This window comes from Mya arenaria, chromosome 4 (assembly GCF_026914265.1).
Source record: "Mya arenaria isolate MELC-2E11 chromosome 4, ASM2691426v1".
Taxonomy (NCBI): domain Eukaryota; kingdom Metazoa; phylum Mollusca; class Bivalvia; order Myida; family Myidae; genus Mya; species Mya arenaria.
Genome location: NC_069125.1, coordinates 13,312,653 through 13,325,307, shown reverse-complemented (window position 1 = coordinate 13,325,307; position 12,655 = coordinate 13,312,653). Strand labels below are relative to the sequence as shown.

Genomic DNA, 12,655 nt, shown 5'->3' with positions numbered 1-12,655 from the left:
ACTGCCCTGCATGAAACATGTTTAATATATTGCTTGATGGTGTGAGAAACGGTGCACTATGGATTCGGATTTCATAATAATAGTAATAAGCGTTAATTTCAATCATCGATATGGGAACATTTTCGATGAACACATGCATGCTTCTTCTAAATGGAAAGGCTCCGAGCAGCCCGTTCAATATTTTAAACATATTTTGTTTCCTTATGAAAGGGCATATTTCTAACTTTGATATCCAATTGCACTTGCCTTACATTTACTTGGTAACATACACATTTTCGTCCATTTCGTTGTATCCAATTCATTATTTTCATTTATTTTAGAACTGTCTTGTCTTAAGCAATGGTAACGATATACCAGTGACATAACCATTTATAAATGTATATTGTTTCGGGAGAAGACACAAATTTGACTGAAATAGACTACAGTAGAGTCTACTTAGAATAAATGAAAGCTTTTGTTCTTGGGTAAATATACCATACGGGTGCGGATAAATATAAAAAGCGTATTCAAATAATTAATATCAAAATCTACATTCTACAGTAAAAGAACGCTTATTACCTCCCTTGTATATTTTTAACATTTTTTTTATTTCAATATTATACGAAAACAAAAAAAGCGAAAGATTATACAACTATTTTATTTTTTCATTTCTTCCAAAAGATTACATTAAAATAGTTATGAAATATATAAACATTATTAAAATTTGTGTTTAATGACATTTTGTAAAGAATTTTCTTTCTAGTTTCTCTAGATAGGGGCAGTATTCACTGCCCTGCCCTAAACACATGCATCTGACACATATCAATCTTTCTGTTGGTATACTATATTCAGGGCCATTGTCCGGTTTCCACTTTAAGGGCCGAACTGTATTCGGATTCTGGATTCTGCGCCCCCATATATAGTGAATAAATAGGTTTGTATCATATGGAAAGAAACCATCAGAAACGTAAGGAAATGGTTACGGGTCCCTCAAGTAGCAATCCACCAATGTCACCCAAATTAATAAAAAGTACCTTAGAATGGCAAACGAAGTGCTTGTGTATTTTTCAATAATTTTTCGACCGGTTTGTCGGTTCCCTTCCGCTAAAGTTAAGCTCAAAACCTGCCTAAGGGCGCATACATCATTATCATGAAGTTGCCAATGTTTGGTTAAGACTACCATATTTGCATTTAAAAACTGTACATAAATGCAGTTTACAACCTCTGACCCATATTACTTCGGAACTTTCGCCACACAATAGCCATCTTCAGGCTGTGGATATTCTCTTTCAAATCTGATTAATATGCATGCTTTGAACGTATTCCTTTGCTGATTTCAAAATAAATGTAAAAAGTCAATCTGCCCTCTTTTTATTGAAAAGTATTTGATTGCTCTTCACACTATTTCAGATATACGCATAACAAAGTTTGGAGTTTACTGGTATAAAGCATCGTATCGAAAGTTTTTTCTTGATATAAATGAGTCTTTATATGTGTCATGGTTCATACGCCCTGCTTACCCTTTTCCATAATTATATTAGTTGTATTAATTGATCACGGGTACAAACGAATATCTTCGAAGTGTTGAATCAGTGCAATTTGACTTTCTCTTCGGTGCAGAAAGGTATTACGATCGCGTTCTGTTTGATTTATGAGAAAGCAAAAAAAAAAATACATCGATTCAATTAAGAAACAAGTACAACATCTAGCCTGCAATTTTAAGTCTATCATGGTCTGCTCGTGCCCATTGGCCGTAACTATGGCTAGACCCCGCCGTGACGCCATCAAGAAAAAATGTATTTATATGCAATAAGTGACACTGAATAGAAGTGACAGCAATTCGCAGTCAAATTCAAATCCAGACATTTGAAAACTTCAAAAAAACAAAGAGAGATACAAGAGATCCGGTTATGGTACACTAGCTCTTTTCGAAGAGACCCCTTTGTTCTTTTACGTGCTCGGTTTTAAGCACCGATACATAAGATACAACTTTCCTGGGTTAAACCAGTACTGAGAATACAATTTTCCCAGTACTTCCCTTTAAATGCCGAGCGCTAGGTAATGGAGCTACGGTTCCATATTTTACCGTCTTTCGGGAAGCATACAGAGCATGGACGACCCTCATGTAAGGGATAATTTAAGCCTCCCTAAGTCCGTGTATAGTATTGATCTGTATCTTTATTGCTATGTGTCTGTCTATCAGATCTCAGATCTGAATGTCCTGAGTGTTAAAGAAATAAACAAAGCATATTATTTAATAGTTTCTTTTTGTTTAAAACAAAATGGGTCCCCTGTGCGCCTAGTTACGCTCTTTAGAAGTAATTTATCTTTGTGACGTAACCACTCTTTAAGGGGTTCCTCGTTTATGAAGTAGTTAGATGACATGAAGTGTAAATAAAATTATTAAGAATGGGCGGAGTGAAGGTATGGCTGACCCCTCACTGTTGAGTCTCGCTTTAGATGTAAATAATCGTTGTTACATAACCATGTTTGAAGGGGCTAAATTACTCACTATACACCTCGTTTTATATTGAGGCTAAAATTTCCCATTTCGATTTATTATTCCCCTTGAAACTACGATGGGGACACGGCTCAAACTGTATATGAGAAGAACCTTAAAAACTATGAGACTTCCTTTACTGCATGTAAGAACAACTGATTTTTATTTCTACGAAACTTTATTGTGTTTGATAAATGTATGATGTAATGTGAAATACATTTGTAAAATACTAATTATTAATATAATAAGTAGTAAGTATAAATTTCGTATGTACCTAATTGTAGCTTTAAACAATTACAATTACGCTTTTACAATTTACACCATGTTAAAATCCGCCATTTTTGGAATAAAAACGTTTGCAAAACTTTCGGCTTAAAACTGCACAATTATCAATTCCATGCATTGTTGTTCGGAGTTATTTGCCATTCACTTTTTCAGAGTTCGCTTTCTTATTAAATTACACAGAGAACTTGCTCATCTAATATGCGTTACCACAAACACAATCAATTTGTGCGACATTTTGGTTTTACGCATGCGCTTCTAGTATCTTCGCGAGCCATATTCCATTGCCATTTCAACCGGCGCCGTCTCCTCCTCCTCCTGTTCCCTGTCGAGGCGGCGGACGACCACGATGCGCGAGATCAATGCCAGCACGGCCGCCACGAGCAGACACGCGCCGGAGAAGTAAAAGGGCACGTGCTTGCCTTCGAATTTGTCATCTAGAGCCTCTGAAATGATAAGGGGAATTTATAGTCATGTGGTGCAAATCTAGCCATCAATCTGGTTAAAGAACTGTATCTTGGCAGACGCGTAGTTGACTGTACGCTAATACACAGTTGCGTTATGAATTTGACAAGCTTTTTTCAAGCCAAAAACCCCGATTTTTAAATACAAACCAAAGGGGGGGTGAAGGGGTTTAAAAGCTGTAAGGCATCGATCTGGGTAGTCCTTAAATCGACCCTGGCTACGCGTCTGCTTGGTAAAAAATAATGGCAAAAAGAATATAAGGATATGGTTTTAATACGGATTGAAAAGTCGTCATCTTGTGTATCCAACTGACTTAACAAAAATATATATCATAAACTTTCTAAATTCATTTTAGACCTGTAGTTTTAAAGCGGATTTCGAAGAAAATTTGGCAATATTCTTTTCCACATGTAAATCCTTTCTTCGAACCTACAAATACATTTTTTTTAAATATACTTTTTTTAAATAATAGCTGGGTACCCGCAATCCAGTTTGAAGCAATTGTTCCGACGCCCCCAATAAACCCGAGGATGCCTGCGACTATCCGGATATGGCGCCGCTCAAATCCCTCTGGGATAGCGTCTTGAAGGACTGAGGCAAACACACCTATGAAGTCACCAAAATGTTGTTTTATTTTTAAAGCTTAGAAGGCATGTATCTGTACAACATCTTCCTTGGTCAGTTTATCATTATGAATAGCCAAACCTAGACCTATAAAGATCACTTCATTTTTTTATTCATCCGTTTAAATTCAATGAGTTCAGTAAATATTAAAGTATTAAAATGTTCATTTCAGAAAATTGTGTTTAACTCTAATTGTGAATAAGTATGTATGAAAATATATTTTCATAATTTTTTAATAAATTTAACGATACCATCGGTAAAACCGAAAATCGCCGAATACGCAGCCGCCCATGCGTATGACGTCATTTCCGGCACGTGGAGCGAGAGAATCCCGATCAAGGCGTCCATGGCCGCCAGAACCGCCAGGTTTCCAGGAAGGTCGTGCCGTTTCCAACACAGCAGCAGTAGCAGCCCCAGAAGGGCACCCCCGTTCTCAATGAAGGGCTGGATGTCGACTTTGATCTGGGAAAAGCCTTTCTCCTCCATGATTGGCTGCATTCCCTCGCTGAAGATCGGTCGACCTGGAGAGGAAAAGGATTTGTTTTAAGTGTACATATCAAAGCAAATGTTCTTACAAATAGGTGATTTTAATCGTTTGGTTTCATTTCACCATTTTATTATGTTAAGGGACAAGATATTCTGAACACTTAGGCATGCGCTTTATTGTAAAGACAAGCTAAACAATCGAATTGAAATATATTTTAAACAAACTTAAATGTGGGAAAATCCCTTAAAAATCATCATAAACATAAGCATTAAATAATACATATTACAGAAGTGATCTGCCAAAAATAAGCAAGACTAATACATTTTTTCAACTTCGCTTGAAAACTGATTCGAAATCCTTGGTTTATCAAATTGACGCACCAGTCTGATCCAGTAGAAACACGAGGACCACGAGGTAAAACACGATGTCCGTGAACAGGTCCCCACTGAAGATGTAGTCGGAGCACTTCGCACCGCATCCTGATATCTGGTTTCCCCTCCGGTCTCTGCGTGACTTCAGCTTGAGCGGTTTAAGGGCAAAACTCGCTACTAGACTGATGCCTGAGAATTTTTCGGTGAAATTGTTAATCGTTATAAGAGTTGCATAAGAGTGCAAAACAAAACATTCACAAGAGAATTTTCCCGACAACGTTCACTTGCAAATGTGAATCTTGAGATTTTGATACTCTCCCTTGCAAATGTGATACTTGATATTTTGATACTCTCCCTTGCAAAAGTGATAGTTGAGATTTTGATACTTTCCTTTTCAAATATGATAGTTGAGATTTTGATACTTTCCCTTGCAAATGTGATAGTTTAGATTTTGATACTCTCCCTTGCAAATATGATACTTGATATTTTGATACTCTCCCTTGCAAATATGATAGTTGAGATTTTGATACTTTCCCTTGCAAATATGATGATTGATATTTTGATACTCTCCCTTGCAAATATGATTGTTGAGATTTTGATACTTTCCCTTGCAAATGTGATAGTTGAGATTTTGATACTCTCCATTGCAAATGTGATACTTGATATTTTGATACTCTCCCTTGCAAATATGATAGTAGATATTTTGATACTCTCCCTTGCAAATGTGATACTTGATATTTTGATACTCTCCCTTGCAAATGTGATAGTTGAGATTTTGATACTCCCCCTTGCAAATGTGATGATTGAGATTTTGATACTTTCCCTTGCAAATGTGATAGTTGAGATTTTGATACTCTGCCTTACAAATTATGTGATTCTTGATATTTCGATACTCTGCCTTGCAAATGTGATTCTTGAGGTTTTGATACTCTCCCTTGCAAATGTGATTCTTGCGATTTTGATACTCTCCCTTGCAAATGTGATATTTGCTTGGGGCTTTGAAACTTTCCCTTGCAAGTGTGATACTTGAGAGTCGATACTTTCCCCATGTAAGTGTGATACTTAAGATTTTGATACTCTCCCTTCCAACTACGACGCTTTAATGGTTTATAGTTTGATATTCTCCCTTGCAAGTGCGATGGTCCATATTTTGATATCTTCCCTTGAAAGTGTGACACTTGAGATTTTGATAACTACTATCTTATGTTTGATGCCTTGTACTATTCGATGTTTTTTGTTGGAGGTGCATACTAAATTTTAATCGTTGATTGTCCAACTTGTCCGATGGCATGAGCGTTGACAGTGTGTGTATACCACGTGATAAATTACGTCATATATGCTACGTGGGAAGGTAACATTTTGCTTAAAATGAAGACTTATCAAAGATAACTTTTCTATTACAACTTCATTTTAAATGAAACAAAGGGCAGTCTAATAAGATTAAAGAGCCCCGTATTTGTTTCATTCCCGAAATTTGATAAGGTCATTAGTTTCATCAAACACTTCGACAAACCTATTTCCAAAATAATGTTTTGACAGTGCTCCGTCAGACGGCCGTATTGTGAAAAGGTTTGTTGAAGTGTTTTAAGAAACTAAACTCTCAATCAAACTCTGGTAAAAGACCTGTGGCAGGCTCCGTAAGCGGCGTAGACTGCGCTATGTTGCATTTAAAATGGTGAAGAAATAGCGAAGTTAACATTGTTCAAAGTCTTTTTTCAAATCAAAATATTGTCCTCCGACGTAGCATTTATGACGCAATTTGTCACGTGGTACACACACACTGTTAACGTAAAACTTCTAGAAATACATTACCTTTCACTACTTCGACTAAATAAAAAATCATTGCAACAATTTCCAAATGAACAGTTATTTTCCAAATCATCCCCATTTTAATGAATTAATGACGCATACGGCTGATGTTTGTATTGAATTGTGGTATGTTATGAAAGAGGAAGTAGACCCAATTTTAGTAAAATTGTAATATTCTTTAATTCTGCTACGTCAATTTCTAAGCATTTGACTTAAAGATCCAACAAAAACCATAACAACACAAAATAAAGTTAAGCAAGATAACCAGAAATTGCTCACATCAGAATGTAAACTAAGCTTTTCAATTTCTAATCAAACAAAGCAAAGACATTTAAAAAAAAAAACATTCTAAAAAACCTAGAGCCCAGAGTAGTATCTTGTCTACTATAAGGTAATTCAATTCAATTCAATTCAGTCATACCTCGTTGGCTCGAGCACACATTGACAGGCGAAAATACCTCGAGCCATGAAAAGTTCGATTCAAGCGGGAATGCATACCTTCAGTATGGATCAATTTGTCATTTATATCCAGTTCGAGCCAACGAGGAATCCGAGCCAAGCGAGTTCGAGCCAACGGGGTTTGACTGTATATTTTCGAATTGTAGTGCAAAAGAGCAGAAAGTAAATAGATTGTTCACAGGAGGCAGAGTTTAACAAATTCTTCATCTGAACAGTGGTGTACTATGTTTTGACAAAATTTAAATTTAAAGAAGCTAGTTGAAATTATAATAAAATGTTTGGGGGTAAACACTTTGGCACAAAATGCATAAACAAGTTTAAGCAACCGTTATTTAAATGCAAACGTATTGTTTCAAGCAATGGGTAAATGCTATTTTGTAAGATAAGACTCCACAATAGTTGAAACCTAAACCATGTCCTTATCTCACTTTTACTTGTTACTTGAGCGTATCGTTAAAGATCCACTCTTGCTCCCAAATAAAATTTACCTCAATTAACACGATTATTTAAATATACTGTGAAGATTGACAAAACACACGAGAAAACAATGGTTCTTATGAATAATACCGAGTTTAATTTGAAAGAAAGTAGCAGAAAACATGGTATTTCTACCTTATGAGACGATAGTAGTCACAGTAAATCTTTTAGCACTCGCCAAGCATTTAATATTTTCATGTTTTTAGCTTTTAAATACACGGTTACCATTTTGTTATCAGTAATTAATATTTTCCATAAATGCATTATTTAGTAAGTAGATTAAGGTTTTTCACTTAAAATGTATGCTTGTTATAAATGTGTGTGTATTGATTTTGAATAAGAGCGTCACTTAAAACTGCCTGCCATAATACTAAAGTGATAGTTGATGACCTGGTTTTTGGCTTTCATATATTTAAATTTAATACGAAAAAGCTAAACCAGTATTTGAAATAGAATACCATTAGTATTTTTAGTAAGCGATATTTTGAAAGAGCTCGGCCAAATAAATGTAATGTTTACCTTGTCCTACTCATACATAAAATGCTTCGTTTAACATCACTTGAGGAGATATTTCTCATGCGAAGAATAACGAACATATTATAAAAGCAGGAGCGTTAAACTTCAACATACAAGCAGTATATTGAGTATAATTGTTTCTTACAGTGTAAAACCGCAATATATCAGCCACTTGTACGATCGTTATGTAAACGGTTCCCTGTTTAACCAATAGTATAGTATTCGATATTGAAATATAGAAATTTACGCCCGATTTCAGTTAAAATAGAAACTAAAAAAAACTTGCTGTTGTTGTTATTGTTTTTTGCTGTTTTTGTTGCTGTTTTGTTGTTGTTGATTTTACGTTGTTGTTGTTTTAATGTTGTTGCTTTTTTGCAGCTGTTGTTTAAATTATTGCTTTTTTTTGTTTCTATTGGGCTGGGAGGCATTCATTTGCATTTTATTACTGAGTAAGCAATACTATTTAAAATTATACCAAAATAGAATGAGGTCACAAGCCAATTGAACTTTCTTTGGCTACGTTAACGTAATGTAGCTTAAAGAAAACGTTAAGCCACTGTATACAACTCGGTCACATACCAAACCACTGTTAAAGCATTATTATTTTTAAATAACAATTTTAAAATAACAATTGATAAAAATTAAGCAAAAACCGGATTGATGATTATAAAACTTGTTCAAATGTTACAACTTCGGAGATTCTTTAAAAGTTCGTTTTTGTTGTTGTTGTTGATTGTGTTGTTGATGTTGTTGTAGATGTTGTTGATGTTGTTTTCGTTGATGATGTTGTTTTGGTGCCTTACCTTCGTCTTTCATACGGCGGAATTAAAATATCAAGAAACATGAAAATCACCTGCCGGAATGGCTTGGAATTTGAACGTTTTTGTCCAGTTCAGGTCTATCCCGTCAATAAACGTGATCCCAATCATCAAGAAATTGATAAGCACCGCCCCCATTCCGCTCAGCACGATTGCGCGCATGCGCAGTTCGTCAAAGTACTCGAGCACCGCAATAATGGCGGCAACGCGTAGTAAAGCCGTCCCGATACCTTCAAGAGAAAGTTTTTGATTAATAAACGTGTATCTAGAAATGCAATGGGCATTAAAGATGGTGTAGGTTAATACATACTAGCAATGTTTGAGTGGTTTACGTTATACCGAGTGTGTGTGTACCACGTGATAAACTGCGTCATAAATTGCGTCATTGGATCGCAATAATTTGCTTTGAATGAAGACTTCAAACAAAGATAACTTCACTATTTCTTCACCATTTTAAATGAAATATGGCGCAGTTTACGCCGCTTACGGAGCCCCGCTTTCGGTCTTTTACCAGAGTTTGATTGAGAGTTTAGTTTCTTAAAACACTTCAACAAACCTTTTCACAATACGGCCGTCTGACGGAGCACTGTCAAAACATTATTTTGGAAACAGGCTTGTCGAAGAGTTCGATGAAACTAACCACCTTATCAAACTTCGGTAATAAAACAAAGGCTGCGCTTTGTTTAATTAAAAATGGTGTTGGCGTATATGACGCGATTTATCACGTGGTATACACACATGACATAATTCATTTGATATTCTCTTCATTTCAAGATGGTTCAACTGGAATTCCAAATAGGTATGCTGCTCTTACCGCCAACGCCAGCACTGAGCACGGTTACAGCAACTTCCTCGTCCAGGAACGAGGCTACGATAAACCCCGCCGCCACCAGCACAGATCCAATGACGGAAGTAATCCGGTAACCGAGGAAAACCGCTAGCATTGCGCCAAGGAGCACTGTTAAACAGACGATACTTTTTATCCGAATCGAGGTTGTATACGATAAGCACCGAAGCAAACACAGACTCCAGCACGGAGCAATTTCGGTTAACCGAATAGCACCGAACAGTATCGACCAGTACCGAATAGTACCGAACAATACCGAACAGTACCAAAAAAAACATAGGTGGCAGTATCATCGATAGATGGTGATATTTTTTTGTTATGATTATTGATATGTATTAGATATAATTGTAGTCTCATTTTTTCCTACATACAAACAAGAGAGAAAAACAGTCTCCAACAAACACGTTTCATTTAAGAATTCCTGCAATCGAAGATGAATAAACTAGTAAGATGTAATAACTACAGCAATAACTATAAACACAACTCATTCTCTTGCGCAAGGCGTCTTATATAGCACGTCCATTTTCCATGTGCTCCTTAAACAGTCCTATCAATCCATCAGTCAACGAAATCCACTGATTCCAATATTATTTCAAATGTTTAAATTACCATCTCTAATTACTGCCACAATTATGGCACAGACCATATCGGTCAAAGAATCGGAATCATATTAATATCTGAAACAACCCCAACTTACCACAGAGAAGACTTATGTATACAAATATGTATTCCAAGCGTGTACCGACTTCATCATCGGTGGTAACGGTTGCAGAGAACACGTTTCCGGCGGTCAGAGGCTGTGGCTGGTTGAGATTAAATTGACATATTTCCTGCATCACCGGTGGGACAGTTGCGGGGTCGACACCTTGGAAATAATTCTCCATGCACGGGTGATAGGTAGGGACGCCAAGATTTACACAGTTAATGAAGCCGGGGTCATCACTTCCAGGAAAGTTCGCCAACAGGTAATTTAAACATCCGTTGTAGTCAATGTTCCTGGCTGTCGTAGCTGGCACAGGCGCTGGCGTCGTCACGTTTCCGGTTGTTTTGTTCCCTGCCTTTGTAACGTTGAACGCGGTGTTGATGGAGTCGACGGACACGTGGACTGTAGTGCGAACGACGGCTGTAGCGGAAGTGATGACAGCACTGCCACCACAAACAGCCCAGCCGCTTAATCCGCCTTCCGGTGGCGCCTCGACCGTCGCCTCACCATCCACGCCATCGATGTCCGCTTTCTTTAGTTTCTTTGCGACCTGGATAGAAAACGTACAAAAATACAAGTATGTACAGGTATTCTGCATATTAAGTTAATTTTCATGTTATTTCAATGGCTCGAAATAGTTTTTTTGTATTAAATTTCACACAAAGTATTCTCTGACTGTTTTGAGATATTAATATTCCAAGTATTAATATTTCAGCATTAAAAAGTGACTTTAGGTAAAACACATACAGTGTACCCATTACCCATTAATGTATTATTTAATGGGATAAATTGTGACATACAACTTTTTTATAGCTTACCTGTTTAGCCCTTTTCATGTTTTTGTTTCTGTTTCTGCTTCCGCGACCATTAGCCTAAAAAATTCAATAGCTTTGTTCACTTTTGTTTTTACAATACGCTAATAAAAGTTCTTACTAAAATGTTAATTCTCATGGTAGATTCTTAAAACATTAAATGCAGTGCTTGATTTTCTACCAGTACATATATGTGTCTATTTCATCAAGAATGTAAAATAAAATTATCGACAATCAACAACTATATCGGCTCGGACTCACATAGAAGTTTCCTATTGGCGTAACTTATCCGGGAGAATTGTACTGGTGACGAAATGTTACTGGGACTTAACCGGTTATATCTTGAATAGAACATTCTTGCTGACGTAACTAAACCGGGCCTAAACCGGTTATCTCTCGAATAAAACATTCCTGCTTACGTAACTAAACCGGGACTAAATCGGTAAAATCTCGTATAGAGCATTCCGGCCGACGTAACTAAACTGGGACTAAACCGATTATATCTCGTATAGAACATTCCTGCTTAGGTAACTAAACCGGGACTAACCCGGTTATATCTCGTATAGAACATTCCTGCTTACGTAACTAAACTGGGACTAACCCGGTTATATCTCGTATAGAACATTCCTGCTTACGTAACTAAACCGGGACTAACCCGATTATATCTCGTATAGAACATTCCTGCTGACTTAACCAAACCGGGACTAACCCGGTTATATCTCGTATAGAACATTTCTGCTTACGTAACTTAACCGGGTTAGTCCATTCCTGCTTACGTAACTAAACTGGGACTAACCCGGTTATATCTCGTATAGAACATTCCTGTTTACGTAACTAAACCGGGACTAACCCGATTATATCTCGTATAGAACATTCCTGCTGACTTAACCAAACCGGGACTAACCCGGTTATATCTCCTATAGAACATTTCTGCTTACGTAACTAAACCGGGACTAACCCGGTTATATCTCGTATTGAACATTCCTGCTTACGTAACTAAACCGGGACTAACCCGGTTATATCTCGTATAGAACGTTCCTGCTTACGTAACTAAACCGGGACTAACCCGGTTATATCTCGTATTGAACATTCCTGCTTACGTAACTAAACCGGGACTATCCCGGTTATATCTCGTATAGAACATTCCTGCTTACGTAACTAAACCGGGACTAACCCGGTTTTATCTCGTATAGAACATTCCTGCTGACGTAACTTAACCGGGACTAAACCAGTTATATATTACGTATTGAACATTCCTGCTGACGTAACCGGTTAGAATTCGCCTAGTGTCTTACGAAATTTCAATGTGAGCCCTTACCTTTATGTTGTGAAACAATAGCGTTCAACAAGGCAAAAACAACATAAGACATATCACGAAAGAGCAATGGTGACCTCATAATTTTTAATTTATATATCAACAAATTTATCCAAACTCGTGGAATCGTGGGTGTTGCTATCGTCGGCAACCACGGTACTTTCTTCCGTTACACTTCATACACACCGTGG

General features: G+C 36.9%; 1 protein-coding gene across 1 annotated transcript; it reads right to left on the bottom strand.

Moving 5' to 3' along the window:
- Positions 1 to 2,758: 2,758 nt before the first annotated feature.
- Positions 2,759 to 11,102, bottom strand: LOC128230638 (uncharacterized). Its single transcript, XM_052943080.1, has 8 exons — positions 11,085 to 11,102; positions 10,377 to 10,887; positions 9,602 to 9,745; positions 8,823 to 9,017; positions 4,718 to 4,897; positions 4,102 to 4,371; positions 3,707 to 3,832; positions 2,759 to 3,207 (listed from the first exon to the last, which is right to left on the bottom strand). Exons 1-8 carry the CDS (start codon positions 11,100 to 11,102, stop codon positions 3,020 to 3,022), a joined length of 1,632 nt encoding a protein of 543 aa, XP_052799040.1. The 3' UTR covers positions 2,759 to 3,019.
- Positions 11,103 to 12,655: the final 1,553 nt, after the last annotated feature.

What these genes read in the sequence shown, in the direction of transcription:
- LOC128230638 (XM_052943080.1), bottom strand. An exon ending in TACCACCGATGATGAAGTCG is followed by an intron (nt 9,746 to 10,376) that starts GTACACGCTTGG and finishes TCTGTTTAACAG; the next exon opens with TGCTCCTTGGCGCAATGCTA. An exon ending in GCTCAGTGCTGGCGTTGGCG is followed by an intron (nt 9,018 to 9,601) that starts GTAAGAGCAGCA and finishes TTTCTCTTGAAG; the next exon opens with GTATCGGGACGGCTTTACTA.